The 17488-nt window shown below is 36.7% G+C and overlaps 1 protein-coding gene across 3 annotated transcripts in view; it reads right to left on the bottom strand.

The window, feature by feature from the left end:
* Window positions 1-17488, bottom strand: part of LOC128238261 (sex comb on midleg-like protein 2) — a 37204-nt gene that overhangs the window by 8049 nt on the left and 11667 nt on the right. For all 3 annotated transcript variants that reach the window (XM_052953980.1, XM_052953981.1, XM_052953982.1), the window contains 9 exons: window positions 16199-16272; window positions 14556-14790; window positions 12209-12297; window positions 10524-10651; window positions 9947-10068; window positions 9199-9414; window positions 6953-7153; window positions 5743-5910; window positions 2178-2461 (listed from right to left, as the gene is read on the bottom strand). In XM_052953980.1, the coding sequence (XP_052809940.1) occupies window positions 2178-2461; window positions 5743-5910; window positions 6953-7153; window positions 9199-9414; window positions 9947-10068; window positions 10524-10651; window positions 12209-12297; window positions 14556-14790; window positions 16199-16272 (1517 nt within the window). The remainder of the gene's footprint in view (window positions 1-2177; window positions 2462-5742; window positions 5911-6952; window positions 7154-9198; window positions 9415-9946; window positions 10069-10523; window positions 10652-12208; window positions 12298-14555; window positions 14791-16198; window positions 16273-17488) is intronic.

Genomic DNA, 17488 nt, shown 5'->3' with positions numbered 1-17488 from the left:
GTGAATACTGTAGACAAGGGGAAGTAACCTCTGTGTGGAGTTTGATCATCATCATGTGACATGCTTGGTGGCAGTGATTACTGTAGACAAAGGGAAGTAACCTCTGTGTGGAGTTTGATCATCATCATGTGACATGCTTGGTGGCAGTGATTACTGTAGACAAGGGGAAGTAACCTCTGTGTGGAGTTTGATCATCATCATGTGACATGCTTGGTGGCAGTGATTACTGTAGACAAAGGGAAGTAACCTCTGTGTGGAGTTTGATCATCATCATATGACATGCTTGGTGGCAGTGAATACTGTAGACAAGGGGAAGTAACCTCTGTGTGGAGTTTGATCAGCATCATGTGACATGCTTGGTGGCAGTGATTACTGTAGACAAGGGGAAGTAACCTCTGTGTGGAGTTTGATCATCATCATGTGACATGCTTGGTGGCAGTGATTACTGTAGACAAGGGGAAGTAACCTCTGTGTGGAGTTTGATCATCATCATGTGACATGCTTGGTGGCAGTGATAAATGTAGACAAGGGGAAGTAACCTCTGTGTGGAGTTTGATCATCATCATGTGACATGCTTGGTGGCACTGAGTGAATACTGTAGACAAAGGGAAGTAACCTCTGTGTGGAGTTTGATCATCATCATGTGACATGCTTGGTGGCAGTGATTACTGTAGACAAGGGGAAGTAACCTCTGTGTGGAGTTTGATCATCATCATGTGACATGCTTGGTGTCAGTGATAAATGTAGACAAAGGGAAGTAACCTCTGTGTGGAGTTTGATCATCATCATATGACATGCTTGGTGGCAGTGATTACTGTAGACAAAGGGAAGTAACCTCTGTGTGGAGTTTGATCATCATCATATGACATGCTTGGTGGCAGTGATTACTGTAGACAAGGGGAAGTAACCTCTGTGTGGAGTTTGATCATCATCATGGGACATGCTTGGTGGCAGTGATAAATGTAGACAAGGGGAAGTAACCTCTGTGTGGAGTTTGATCATCATCATGTGACATGCTTGGTTGCAGTGATAAATGTAGACAAGGGGAAGTAACCTCTGTGTGGAGTTTGATCATCATCATGTGACATGCTTGGTGGCAGTGATAAATGTAGACAAGGGGAAGTAACCTCTGTGTGGAGTTTGATCATCATCATGTGACATGCTTGGTGGCAGTGATAAATGTAGACAAAGGGAAGTAACCTCTGTGTGGAGTTTGATCATCATCATGTGACATGCTTGGTTGCAGTGATTACTGTAGACAAAGGGAAGTAACCTCTGTGTGGAGTTTGATCATCATCACGTGACATGCTTGGTGGCAGTGATTACTGTAGACAAAGGAAAGTAACCTCTGTGTGGAGTTTGATCATCATCACGTGACATGCTTGGTGGCAGTGATTACTGTAGACAAAGGAAAGTAACCTCTGTGTGGAGTTTGATCATCATCATGTGACATGCTTGGTGGCAGTGATTACTGTAGACAAAGGGAAGTAACCTCTGTGTGGAGTTTGATCATCATCACGTGACATGCTTGGTGGCAGTGATTACTGTAGACAAAGGAAAGTAACCTCTGTGTGGAGTTTGATCATCATCATGTGACATGCTTGGTGGCAGTGATTACTGTAGACAAGGGGAAGTAACCTCTGTGTGGAGTTTGATCATCATCATGTGACATGCTTGGTGGCAGTGATAAATGTAGACAAAGGGAAGTAACCTCTGTGTGGAGTTTGATCATCATCATGTGACATGCTTGGTGGCAGTGATAAATGTAGACAAGGGGAAGTAACCTCTGTGTGGAGTTTGATCATCATCATATGACATGCTTGGTGGCAGTGATAAATGTAGACAAGGGGAAGTAACCTCTGTGTGGAGTTTGATCATCATCATGTGACATGCTTGGTGGCAGTGATAAATGTAGACAAGGGGAAGTAACCTCTGTGTGGAGTTTGGTCATCATCATATGACATGCTTGGTGGCAGTGATTACTGTAGACAAAGGGAAGTAACCTCTGTGTGGAGTTTGATCATCATCATATGACATGCTTGGTGTCACTGAGTGAATACTGTAGACAAGGGGAAGTAACCTCTGTGTGGAGTTTGATCATCATCATGTGACATGCTTGGTGGCACTGAGTGAATACTGTAGACAAAGTAACCTCTCTGTGGAGTTTGATTACTTACATGCTTCCTAAAAAGCACAGCATGTGGGGCGAGAGCTGGGTCAGTATCACAAATGTGTCGGACAACCTCATCAATTGACCAATCAGCTGGGTTTGCCGGCCTGTGTGCACGAGGATCCACAGTCGTCGAACTCGCCTCAGCCTCGTATGAGCGTCGCACCTTGACAGGTTTTGGATGAGTCGTGTTGCGTAAACTCTCTGCTGATTCTGTTGACCAGCGGCGTTTTGGGTTGGATTTGTTGGACTTATTGGATCTGTTATCTGCTGACTGCTGGCCCTCAGAATCTATACAACAGATGACACATGTAATTCATGGAAATATTTTATGTACAAAATTATCACTTATGTTTTGGTTAATCAAAAAGATACATCTCAAAACTAGTGTACAGTAAGCATAAATGTTACACCAAGTATGATTTCAATGTTTTAGTACTGCTGAGTATAAAACATCTGGTCAGTGTAAGAGTAGTGATGTTCAAAGCATTAACATCATTGTCAAACTGCAAAATCAAACAACAATTCTCAAATGTTGCGTTCATCAGAATATAAATGCATTTGAAAGGATATGTTTGTTAGGCTTCACTCCAGGAACTCCTTTCTTGGTATGCCAGTTGGTCATGATTAGCTGGATGACCACTACAGATTTTGAGATCAGTATGTCAAAGCTCAAGGTCACAATGACCTTGAGGAGGTCACAGTGATGTTGTGGAGAAAAAAAGGTTTCTCACTGAATAACATTTGAATTAATCCTTTTTCCCTGAGGGCTATTCCAGTAAAACATATGTCCCACCCCAGGAAGGCACTTTCAAAATGGACCATCCCCCTTCAGAAGTTTATTTGATGAGAAAAGAACCCCCTTTAGAATATTTTCTGAGCAAATTCGGACCCCCTTGAGAAGTTTATTTTTTTATACGTCTATATGCAAAGATTATTTGCAATTACTCTTTTGTAACTCTTTGATCAGGTGAGCTATATAGGACCTTATAGCTCACCCTAGTTTCTAAGCCAATCATCACCCAGAGATTTTCAAATCTTTGCTTGAATAGGTTTCATATAAGATCACATCTGCACCCAATAAGTTAATTATTATAACTAGGTCAACAGACATGGCGCGCGCCAAATGAACTTCAAGCAGCCAATGGGCACGCTGTATACGGCCTTGTTCGATGATTGGCTTAGAAACTAGGGTGAACTATAAGTCGGTTACAGCTCATGTAATGGAAAATAACAAAACTTATTACTGGGCTTTGCTTATAATAAATTTTGTTATTTTCCATTAATAAATTTGGTTATTTTCCATTATATGGACTATAACCTACACACCACGGTTCTCTTGTTTCTTCATATGTTGCTATAAGTGCATATTAAGCCACATGAGGCTGAAACTTTCACCCATGTAATTATATACAACCTAAAAATACCTTGTGGTCGAAATGTTAAGGGGACGAAACATTCGGATTTATAACATTTACGCAATACGTACGAATTATGATTTCTAATAAAATTCTAGACAACTGTTGTCAATTTCAGGGGTCGACACTAACCATTTTTCCAAGGGAACCCGAAGGGACACCAACATTTGAAATCAGGTGTCCCTTCCTGAAATTAGGAGTCCCTTCCACTTTTTACATTTTTTCATTGTTGAGCCTGTTTTAATATTAAATTCAACATCCTTTTACTTTTCAATTTGTTATGCAAGCATAAACCACCATAATTATTATACATGTTTTCAGCAGCATGTAATGACAGGTTAGTAGCACTGAATGGCAGTGAGGTATATTTTGGTCTCTAAGTTGGTAGATTGGGTTCAAAAGCGGGAGAATGTCTAAGTCCCTTTTGTTTTCAGTCAAAAACAGAGATGGATACAATGTAAACAAAAACTTGATGTTGTTACTATTTTTATATTTTTGGAAAATACGCATAAAATACATCATGGTTCAGGGTCTTGTCAAATGTCGGTGCTTTTCATGAAGAAACTGTAGGAATATAACATCTGGCTTGTGAAAACTCCAATCAATATTTAGTAGAGCTGTTGATAAATCAATCAGACTGCCCAACAGTCGTAGTGCATACTGGAAGAGCAGACGACCAAAAATTGTGTATACATGTTAATTTTCGCGCCAAAAAGTCATAAAATTTTATAAATTTATTGAATTAATGAATAAAACCCTGCAAATTTTATTTCTATTATTTTTTATCAAGGCATAAAATATATGTCTTTAAAATTAACAAAGAATATTGATAAGTTGAATGCCAATTAACAAAGAATGCTGAATGTAGGATGCAGTTCTTTTGTGTCGTAAATGTTACTGTAAATACTCAAAGGTCGCATCATATTATATAAAAGGTATCATCAGAGTTGGCATCTTTTTGGGCGGTTCTGACACATAAGCAAAACAATTCCACATAAGTATTTTACCGATAATAAATCTCTGTCAGCTCTGACCTTGTTTAAAATGTAAACAACAAAACGGAAGCGTTAACCTGCATGCGCCTGTGAAATGACCTGTTTATTTATAGATTCATGACGTAACTATAGTCAAATAGTCAGCTATACTTTCGCTTTGATGAGTCCGATAATGATAATTAATAATATTGTTTTGACATGTGCTGTCAAGAAATTTAGGGAGCCCGAATTTAGGTAATAAATTAATTAAATGCTACTTATTTATTGATATTTAGCGTTTATCAGTCAGAAATTTAAGTGTCCCGACGGAATACCGGACTTCGAAGTTCAGGTGTCCCTCGTGAAAAACTGGTGTCCTCGGGATCCCGGGACCCCGTTAGTGTCGAACACTGCAATTTGGTATACTTACCGCGAAACGTATCCACACATGCGGCGCAACTATTGGTTTCTAGCCAATATTGTAGGTTGGTCTTCGACCACGACTTTACAAATTCTGGCGCCTCCGCCATCTTGTTGTCAAGGGACGCAACTTCTTCTGATTTCCGGTACCGCGGAACCGACTCGTAATATCGCGAAAATTTGTATCCAAACCAATTCTGTACACGACGTTCGGTAAAATATGTTATATGGATAAAAAAAACCCCGGTATTTCACCATCAGGCAGTGAATATAAATGAGCAGATACGGTCAGAAGCAAAAAAGAAAATGACGCCCCCCTATAGAAGCGAAATTGGACTTATCACCACCCCCTACAGTAGCAAATTAAGAAAAAGACCTACCCCCTACAGAATTTCTTTATTTTGCCGTCCTGGGGTGGGACATATGTTTAACTGGAATAGCCCTGATATATTACTTCACTTGCCATTTTTTATTCATGTTTTACATGTGCATGACTCAGGTCTTTCTTACGAAATTCCAGTGGTCATGAAAAGTCAACCGGTTCATGCAAAATGAGCACAAATTTTATTGTACAGAAAAAGTGTGAATGTAAATATAACTAATATGAATCTTGTTTGAGTCTGTTCCCTAAGTAGAACCCAGTACTGATGTCATTAAAGAAAGGGTCCCTGGTTTGGCTTGAATCAACGATGTCTTTGTTTGGAGGCGGACCACTATACCTTAACTAACGTCACCCTAATGTAACTTGTAAATAACTCACCAGATCTTACTCTGGAACACTTCTGGCAAACATTGTTGAGTGGTTTAGTGGAGAACAGGTTCTGGCAACAGCCGAGATCCTCAAACAATCTGTCCAGCAGACCCCAGAACTCGTCCCCTGTCTCCACGCCTATCACACGCTTAGTGTACGTCTTGTGACCATGACTAGCTGTTAAGGTTAAAGATTCTTTTCTAAATATCGTTTGATTTGTCAAATAATAGCGTGACCAAACTTCAAGCTCTGGTTGATATGGGCTTCTCTTCAGCTTACAGGTTGTGGCAGGGCACATATAATTTATAGCTTTAGTTTTTTAAGCTTAAATAAGATATGACTTATTTATGTGCAATGCATATTATTTTTTACTGATACAGTGAAACTGCGTTCCTCAAACAAGCGGTCGTTCGAGAACCGGCGTTCCCTCGAGGTCGGAGCTTGGTCCCGAACGTTTTTCCTTCTATTTTCATATAAAATATACCCACGCTGCATCGAATCCTAATTATGTCGAGCAGTCGACCAATATCCTCGGTCCCAAGCACACAAATCGTGCACAAAACCATATGGCTCCCTCGAGGACATAATTTCACACTTTTTCCCGACCGCGTGTTCCAAAATAAATAAACAATTGCTAGTTGTTTACATTTTCGCAAGCGAAACTTAAATCTGACTAATGCCACAATATGTACTGTCATTCAAATGTTGCTTGTTACGAAAATGTGCTTTTTTGTTAAAATAAACATTTCTATTTATTCATTTATTGTTTTTTCTTTTGCGTTTTACATTTAGTTTACGTCAACCTTTGAACATATTAGCGATTTCCACAACGCAACACATAATCGGTGTCTTAGTAAACAGTCTGTTTGACGACTTCAAACTTAAAATACACTGAAAGATATTTCATATAAAACTGGAAAATTGAAAATCGGGATGTTCGAAACATCGGTTCCCTCGAGGTTTTGGCTCGGTCCCTGGCGACCTCGAGCGATCGCTGTACACAAGAAAGTCACTTTGTAATGGCATTAAATCTATGCTGATCATTTTGAAAAGATCAATACAAAATTAAGGAAAAATTTAACAAAAGTGTGGATGTTTTACTAATAGTAACTCTAATTTATATATTTCAAGGATAATTTCAGAAAAAAATAAATTCAAATAGGGAGAAATTGTACCAGGCTTTATAAAATATATATGTTGTTTTTACTCTTTAATTTACCTGAAATGACTACCCTGCCGTGCCCTTCTGGTATGAGGTTATACACGACCTTCTCGGTAAATGCGCACTCCATGCATCCCTTGAGGATGTCGTAGAGGACACGGTTGATTACTCCAGGGCCATACTGGGACGGCAGCTGGAGGATCCGCTGTTGGTTCAGGTATGGACCACAGTTACAACCATGGTTGATGTACACACACACTACAAGGTGAAAGCATTTACATGAAACGAGAGAACTTCCTACGCTTTAGTACATGCACACTGCATTTAACATGGAAAATACGCATCTTTGGGAATATTGATCTCAGTATATAATTAATCAAACTTTCAAGACATTAAAACAAGAGAGGTATTTGTTTTCATTTGGAATTTAGTACTTAACAATAGTCTTAAAGCTGCACTCTCACAGATTAAACCTTTTATAAAAAAATTCTTGGAACGAGCCAAAAATACATGTAAACCAGTTACATAAGACTGCTGACAAAAAACAAGAGGCCCAAAAGGGCCTATGCTCTACTGGCATGGCTTTTGTGGTCATATCAATCCAGAGCATGTATGTATGGGTAAAAGGCAACAGACATATACTTTATGTTTTGTGTTTGGGTTACCTGAAAACGTAGCACGTTCAACATCTGAGCCCAGAAAGTATTGTAAGCAGATTAGTTGCATGAACTATTTTTAATATGTGCCAAGTAAAAGTCATCTGACAAAAAAAAAAAATGCTTTCAAAACTGTACTCATAGTAAAAATTTCTGTAGTTTTAAAAGTTAAAAAAAGTTGGTCAAAAGGTCAAAGTCAAGGGCATCCTAGGACAACATTGATCAATTTGAACAAACATTCACAATCAATTGTGCTGAGATGGATGCACGAACACACAAAAAGATTTTCAAACCTTTCCAGATTTATGTTTACCAAACCTGTGAACCCTGGGTGTGGCCAGTAATGACACCAGGTGCATAACTTAAACATTCAAAACCAATTTAGTTAAGATGAATGTGCAAACTACAGAACTTAAAGCTAAAAAATGGCCTTTGGGCTTTCAACAAGAACAAGGCAGAGTAATTCACAAAACCAACTGCAGAGGCAAAAGGCAAATTGTCTCTCAAAATCCTAGACTTGCAAATTGTCTCCCTTAACTCTAGACTTGAATTTACATGTACATGTAAACTTGGCTAAAAATAGAATTCGCTCATGCAGACCTGGCTAAAAATACAAAGCATTTCTTTAAAACTTTCATGGCCCATAATCTAGGCATTTATGGACGGATCTGGCTGGTTTTCGAAAGGAACCGAGCTCTAATGGATATCTATATACTGTACAAGTTTCATCGAGATACAATCAAAACTGAAGACTGTATCGTGTTCACAAGCAATTGTTTACAGACGCACGAACGCACGACCGCACGGATGCACATACTACGTACACATTACCATCGCATAAGCTCTTCTGGCCTTTGGCCAGTAGAGCTAAAAATCACTAATTTTTATATTTAAGTTCAGATATTAATGTTATATGCATTTTTCTTAAACTGTTAGTCCATAAAACATAAATTTTCAAACAGAAATATGAAAATCTGCGATCTGATCTTTTTTAAGCTATCTTTTATCATTGGTTTGCAGATATTAACGCAAAATCAGCAATGTTTCAATTGACTAATATCCGCCACTTCAGACTCCAAAGTTGACTAAAATTAATAAATACAGACAAAAACTCAAATTCAACCCACATATTGATATGTTCAATCGAGAAATAATATTTGTATTTTTTTATACAAATCATTTTACTTAATTAACTATAAAAAATGGAATTACACCATGAATTACAGAGAATGATGATTGAAAAATCGTCTGCAAACATCAATAATTGATAAGATGATCAAAAACAGATCTTCATTTAACTTATTATTTTATTTAAAAAAACATACAATACATGATATTGTGTAAAAAATCATTTACCATGTATCAAAATATGTGCTTTGAATGTACAAAGATATCGATCCTTTTTTCCATCTAATCCTTTAATATAAACATCTGGCCAATTATGAAATATATACAAATTATTTTAAGTTGTTGCAATAAACATAAATGAAGTTTTCCTACTAATATCAGGTTTTGGGATACACTTTCTATTGTTTCCTATTTGATGACCGATTATACTTGTCCATTTCGATTCTTTATCGATTATGAAATTTGTCCGATTATCTACTTCTACCATGACCAAAATATTAAAACAGCAACATAACAAACCAGCAGGTGGTGAGGGGGAGCTTGTGTCAGGTTCAGTAACTGTGACAACTGATGCCTCCCTCGGGGATAAATGCTCCTCCTTCACCCTGGGACTTGTGGGGGTTGGGGCAGGGGAGGGGCTCTTCTGTCTACTGGGGGTTGAGTTTCGACTGGTTGGGTTCAGGCCCTGCGTGCTGCTGTCAGACAATCTGCCACGCCCGGGCTTGGTTACTGCGCCTGTCAACACAAACGGAGGTATAAATTTACATTTTTGACATAAAATAGACAGACATGGAGGATTAAAGAGAGGAAAACAAATTAACTTCCTGAGATCCTTGAGGCATATCAGTGGTCTAGTGAAACTTGTCTTCCAATCAGAACTTGCAGATTTAATCCTCCGCTTCAACACTGAAACTAGGTTTCCTGGTGCATGGTAAAGAATAAGGGTAGTTCTAACAAGGGTTACATTATGTCTGTGCACTATGCCAGGACCGATACTCTCATTTGGACCAAGGCCCATAGATAGGCCAGTGGCATCGTTAACTAAACATACACCTCTCCAAACACCCCCCCCCCACACCCACCCACCCCACCTCCTAGACAGAACTATAATGATTTTATGTCTTAATAATAATGACATATAATTTGACAAATGTAATCAATCACAACTTAAATACCCATTTTATTTCGCAATTTGTTGTATATAGCTCGTTCTATTAAACAAATCTCAAATTTATATTTAGAATTTTTATTTTTCTAATTGACTCACCAGAACCTTTCTGGCCCGGTGGCTGCAGGGGATGGCCGTTTTTAGCACACCAACCACAAGGGAATATGTCCCTGTCATCATACTTGCACCAGTAGTCAAAGGCGCCCTTCCAACCATCAAACCTGAAATTAGGTCAGAGCTTAACAGTTTGCTGAGGTTTCTTGCTGAACTGGATTTTTAATTAAGTTAATAAAGCCAAACGCAAAATCTAATAAATGTTTAGGTGTTAAAATACTTCTTTATAAATAGATTCTGTAAGTTGAAGTTTTATTTCTTCATGGGTTCTATTATCAAAACTATGGAATGTATTATGTTTTCTTACCTGACATGTCCTTGGTCCCCATTTTTATACCTGACCTGTACCTGGTCTCTATTTTTATGACCCCTCTTTTCAATACCTGACCTGTACCTGGTCTCCATTTTTATGACCCTTACTTTTCTTAACTGCCATGTACCTGGTCCCCATTAACGGCCCAAATTTTCCATACCTGACAGGAACTTGGACCCCATTTTTATGACCCCAATGTTCCTTTCCTGACATGCATCTTCTCCTCAATTTGTTGCCCCTTTTACCTACCTAACATGTACTTGGTCCCCATTTATGGCCCCTATTGTGGCAGGACATATCAACATCGGGTTCTTCCTGTCTACAGCCTCCAGTTTCATGCTGGGCTTGAACTCATTTCTCCTGGGTCCAAGGGGCTCCTAAAGATAAATCTTTTATCATCAATATATGTCCTGAACAAATCATGTTTATAATGTTAGAGTTATATACTCTTGTTTACGCCAAAGTCACACATAGCTTACGACTTACTCCCATCCTCCAATGAACAGGATTTGCAGCTAAAAATGACAACTTCTGGTGACCAAAAAACGTGAAAATGTTATGTAAATTTAGCAAGCGAAATGTTGGAGAATAGTCATGCGACCAGTTGGCAATCCATGTTCCACCATCAGCAACCAGTTTGTGACTATAAAAAGACATTTACAGACTGGTTGGTGAGAGTACAATCGTTGCCAACCGCTTCATTGTAATATTACGTCAGCCTAGACAAATCTCTCATTATTCAAAAAGCTACAATAAATCACTGTGTATAGGATGCTATCATAGTTATGACGCAGGCAAAAAAATATTGAAAAATCAAGAGGAAAAAAAACTTAATACCACTAATAGCATATATAGGATGCAGTGAAAAAATGTCAAATATTAACATAATTGTAGATGATAATGTACCAATTCCATACAAATGTTAAACAATGAGAATATTACAAATTATTCACATATTTAGACAATGCTACTAACTAGGTATATGTCGCCTATTTAGCTAACTTCACTCCTCATATGTTTTGGAGCTGTGCAGAGCCAGAAGTGAGAAAACCTCATTGAATTAATTTAGTAACGTATATCTGTGTTCTCACTCCTGTAGATGGTTGTACTTTTTAATTCAAAGAATAATTATAAATGCAATAAGTTCCAATGAGATCACAACCTGAACTTCTCCCTTCATATCAGGTTTTAAAAATGTGTTAACTGTTAATATATGCAAACTATTACACATTCTTAAGCCCCATGCCCTTGCGGTTTCAGAGAAGAAGATCTCCAAAGACTATACTATCAAAGTCTATAGAAAACTTGTGACCCCTGGGGCACGGCCATTTTTCACCCCAGGGACATAATTTGAACAATATTGGTAAAAGACCACTACCTAAGGCTGCAAACCAAACATCATGGGTCTGGGCCGTAGGTAATCTGAGAAATCTGAGAAGATAGACATTGGACGATCACAATAGCTCACCTTGAGCACTTTGTGCTAAGGTGAACTAAAAATAATACATATTTTGTACTCTGCTAAATAAGCCAAATTTATTTTGAAAGTGTTAGTTTTCAAGGGAGACAACTTATATTTCATGTTGAAATTTATTTTATCAGTTAATGTTTCCCTGGGTCCCTGTGAAAAATCATATTCAAGGGCACATTACTCTAGGACATAATGGCAGCAAGTCATGAGAAATATGCCTGGCAATACTTCCAATCATGGAGGTAATGTGTACCAAGTGTAAGGGTGATACCTCTCAAACTGTGGCAGTAGTTTGCAAACAGACCAACCTACCAACAGATTGTCGACTCCAATTTATCTTCAAACTTAGTTTGCGTAGGTAAAATGATGTGCATTTTCATGAAGAAAGATATGGATATGTAAAACACTAAAGATTTTGTCCTTAAAATATCGTCTTTAAGCTGCAAATGTAAGAAAAACATACCTGTTTAAAGCAGCTGCTGGGAGCACACACAGCCCCATTCAGAGTCTTCTGCATAAAGCTTGGCCATGAGGAAGGGTTCATTCGAAATCCTGAAATATGTGTATAAACATGTAGAATATGAATATTTTCATATGGTTATGGTCATTTAAACAATAAAATTTAAATCCAGATACATATTTTAAACTTGCTAAACTCCTGTACAAATCTATTCAATATGTTGATGGCTGACAGTGATAAACCAAGGCAAATGACCATTAGTCAAGGTGATATTTTTTTCTAACATCAGAATTAAAATCATGTAAAAAAGCTCACAGAAGACAAACATAATAATTATATCTCATTTAAATGCACTCATGGAAATGACTGATAGACAAAGCTTTCGTTGGAAACGATGTTTGCTTCCTGACAGGGTATTTCTTCAGCAGGAAATTGCAAAATATTATCAAGATGTTTATTAAACTAGCAGTTATTCATTATAATGCTATGGAGTGGATGGCAGACATCTACACATAATTTACAGAATAAAAGAGCATACTCGAAAGGAAGTGCAAATTGGATAAGAAGCAGTCACAGACTGCTATATCTCTCGCCCAAATTAGTCCACAATAATTTAAAGTGTTTGAAGCTAATGCAGGGGAAGCCATGGGAAGAAATCCGAACAAAATTAAGATTAAAAATAGACATTAAAGCTGCACTCTCACAGATTTAACGTTTTGACAACTTTTTCATTTTTTGTCTTGGAACGAGCCAATTTTTGCAAGAATCCATGTAAACCAGTAATATAAGACTGCTGGCAAACACTTAGATCGCAGATTTTTATATTTATGTTCAAAAATTGATATTTAATACATTTTTCTTAAACCGTTAGTAAAGACATAAAACATTAATTTTCTAATGGAAATATGAAACTGTACGACCTGATTTTTTGTCAGCAAACTTATATCTTTGGTTTGCAGATTTTTATGCAAAAATTTGCTCTTTCCAAGACGAAAAAATAAAAAAGTTGTAAAAATGGTATATCTATGAGAATGCAGCTTTAAGAATTAAAATCAACAAAGGATTTCATCTTTGAAATAACAAAACACTGAGTCATGATTCTTCAATCAGATCTATCTGTATATGAAGTTTGAGGACAATCAACGAATCTTCAAAGAATTTGTACTCCAGACAATACTTAAGTTAAAAATACAGTAAAGTGGAGGTAATTCAGCAAATTGGTAAGGTAAGCTAAAATCCCTTGCACACTTCATTTCATCTCATTGTTATCCATCTATTTTCCAAGTTTCATTTAAAGATGCACTCTTACTCCCAAATAAGATTTACCACAATTAATAATATTGTTTTAATTTTCCAAAAAGGGTGAATAAATGTCAAAGCCAATGATTCTTGTTAAGGATAGCGAGTTCAATTTGAAAAAATGAGCATAAAACACAGTATTTCTATCTAATGAGACTATAGAAGACCACAGTAATTATTTTAGCATTCACCAATCACTTAATATGTTTGCGCTTTCTGCTATTAAATACCTGGTTACAATCTTGTTATCAGTAGTTAATATTTTCCATAAAATGCATTATTTAGTAAGTAGTTAAAGGTTTGTGTCACTTTAAATCCCTTTATTATTTTTTGAGTTATAGTCCAGAAAAGCAGCTTCCTTATAATGCATACTGTTCAAGTCAAAGGGGGTGATTGACAATTCAACAATGACTGAAGCCATAATGTACTTGTGCATATAGCCCTGTATCTAAGTGTCAACTTTCATTGAAATCCCATCAGTATTTTTTCTTCTGCCATTGGTGTGACAGACCCTTTGAGGAGCATAAAAGTCATGGAGCAGGAATGTGCATCTCATTTTGAACAAAAGATTTCCATTAAGTTTCATTGAATTTAAGCTGGTAGTTACTCAAAAATAGAAATTAAAGGGGCCAAACTCTATGGAAACATTGAACCAGAAATTTCTGACAATATACCAATTATCCTCTTTTAAGTAAGGCTTCCCAGAAAGTTTTATTAAAATTGAATTTAAGACGGTAGTTCCTTGGAAATAGCCTGAACATAAATAACGAGACGGACAGACACACAGACAAAGCAGGGATTAAGTGCTTTCCCTAAGTAAGGCAATTATAATTATATCATACCCTGTTTATAGAGCTGATAGGTGTGTAAAACTCAACGTTGAGAGGAGACAGAGGTAAACCAAAGAGGTATAAAAATAATAATACATATTTTCAATGACAGCAGGTGGATATGTTTCTAAAAGTTGCTTTGAGATCAAGGTTTTGAAAATTAAAACTTGACTTTAAAATGCATATCAAACGGTCTTCATTAGACTTTGAAGTATGAATACCAAGTGGAGGTTGAAGCAGTCCGCCATTCTTCTCACTAAAACCTATGGGATGAATGTCTCCACTGTCTGTCAGCCTCCAGAAGTCATTAGAGTTGTCACTACCATCCAGCCTCAGTCTCAGACGGGGACCCACTGCGCCTATCACCGTGGCAACACATGTAGATGTCAAGTTTCTGGGGTCTGCAGCTTCTATCTTCTGACTGGGCTCAAATGTGTTTTCCGGTGGCGTCGAGGCCTGATATACAAAAATAGATTTAATAATCACAGTTTATGTTTCATGCCGTGTCTAATGAACTGTAAGTTAAATGTTTGTTAATACAATCTAATAACATGACCGAACGCAAACCCTCATCAACTATTTTCAAGAGAAAAGAAGGTGCATTACTGCACAATTATCAAAGCCAGAGTTGTCAGCCTATTTTACATGTGTGTATTACAATAAATATCTTCATGGCTTTTGAGTTATAACCAAATCTATTGTTTTTACACGACGCCTCTGCCAGCAACTCAAAGGCTATCACAATACTTTTAGTTAATTTTAGTCATTGAAAAAAACAGAACATCTAAAATACATGATACATTATTAGTTATATATCAATATAACATGCTGCAAAATGATATGGTTAACAATTGTAATGTTTAAACATTGATATTTACATTCGCCTAGTCCTAAGTATAGATAAAACTTGACGTTCATATTGTGTAACACACAAGGAGACATGACATCATTGTTTACTTCAATATTGCGTTCTGTGGGATTAGTGTGACACCATTTAACCAATAATATACAACATTACCAATATCTGCTATTTTTGTATGAAAAATATGTTGTCGATTACACTGCTGTTAAGAACAAATACCCGAAAAAAATGCAGAAGATACTGCTTATTTGTTCTTGCATTTATACTGTATGATCGCAGATGGGCATGCGAGCAAATCATTTGCATTCTAGATCTTCTGCGTTCATACATCATAAATGCAAAAAAAAATGTGATCAACGCTTAATTGCAGATGAGATTCAAATAATATACAGCCAAAAGTGCCCATTTCTTTCTAAGCAAATTACGATAAATTCTAGATTATACACCGATGTCTGTCGACATGTCAGTTTTGCAAGTATTGGTTTTAGACTGATGGATAAATTTCCCCAGGATTTTCTAACATTTCATTAATCCCCAACATACTGCCTGTGTACAATAACCAACTACCAAAGTGTTAGCTATTGACTTGTTGCTGAATAATGTAACAGGCAAATTATTACTGTGCTGACATAAAATAACTTGAAATAAATGGAACCTTCAATTTGGACATGTCTGATTTGACATCTTAGATTCATTGATACAATAGGGTTGACAACGTTCATATAATTCTAAACATCAAAGAACATGCATGTGAATACAGGCCAAGAATGAAAATAACTCGAGGGCTGACTGCCCTGTCTTCAAAATATCCCAGAAAGACACCCTGGTTATCTATACAGGCATGCACATCTATAAGGGCATATGTAGTACATACCTGCTTAAAGCAGGTTTCAGGAACTAGCTGCCTTCAGATTTCCCTCAACTTAGTAAAATAAATACCCTGGACAATTCCCGTGTGTATATTACAACATACATGCTTATTAGGAAAAATACAGTTCATACCTGCTTGAAGCATGTCTCTGGAGCAGGTTCCCCTCCGCTCTCCTTTAAGTACTCCTCCCAGTTAAACGTTTCACCTGGAACCAATATATTTTTTGGAGGCTTATCAGAAATCTGGCTGGGTTAATGAAAATCAAGCTAGAATCAGCTTTATAAACCAATCCCAGGACTATCCATTTCTCTTAGTTGATGAATGGTCATAACCTGACCTTCAAATAATTTATAAGCCGGCTATGAGACTTGCTACATATGTATGTACTGGCATTTTTTACATGTGTATAACAAGTTTGATGTGAGCTTCATCCAATGTTTTTTCTTTGAGTGGCTTCTAAGTTAATTTTGCCAATAATTAAGCTTTTGCATCGTGATCTAGTGATTTTTATTGGTTATGTTTTTTATTAGTTACGTTTTTACTGTTTGACATGGCAAAAAAGTGTCCATTCGCCCCAACACTAATTACATTTTCCAAATCTGTTTGACACAATATCCATTAAGTCAACAAACATTGTATTTCCTATAGAACAATCAAGATCATCAGCTGTAACATAGTGTATTGTATGTATGAAACATGAATATTTGCTTTCACATAAATTTCTTTTAATAGTTTTGACAATGGGATTTCCCGATTTCCCATTTTGGAAATTCATAGCGATCTTAACAACAATGCCTTCGATAACAACATCAAGGCTTCCACAAAACACCAACAATGACCCAAATTATAATTGGAAACAATAATTATTGTGAGCAGTAATTTCGAAATCCGCATTCACAACACAAAGGTAGATACACTAAGGATCATTTTCAGCCCAGTAAATTTGCAAATTAGACATCATAAAAATGGTGTTTGAAATCTATGTTATGATCAAATATGAGCCTTATATAATGTAGATGTGCTCAATTGTGTTTTAATTCACCCAAACTATTGCAAAAACTTGATATTTACTATAAATACAAGTACAGTCACAGACTGGCATATCTTCTACTGAATTAAGAACACTATCATTTCGCCTTACAACAAAAATTAAAGATGCACAATTACTCAAAAATGATATTTAACAAATTTAATTCAACTGTTTTGATATACCAAAAAGAATGAAAAAATGTAGAAAACAATAGATCTTATGGAGGATACCGAGTTTAATTTGAAAGAAATATGCAGAAAACACGGTATTGCTATCTTATGAGACCATAGTAGATCGCAGTAAATCTTTTAGCATTCACCAATCGTTTAATAATTTTGAGTTTTTAGCTATCAAATACACAGTTACTATATTGTTAGTAGTAATTAATATT

Source organism: Mya arenaria, chromosome 6, assembly GCF_026914265.1.
Source record: "Mya arenaria isolate MELC-2E11 chromosome 6, ASM2691426v1".
In the NCBI taxonomy this organism is placed as follows: domain Eukaryota; kingdom Metazoa; phylum Mollusca; class Bivalvia; order Myida; family Myidae; genus Mya; species Mya arenaria.
The sequence above is the reverse complement of the archived record's forward strand: the minus strand, read 5'-3'. Positions and strand labels throughout refer to the sequence as shown.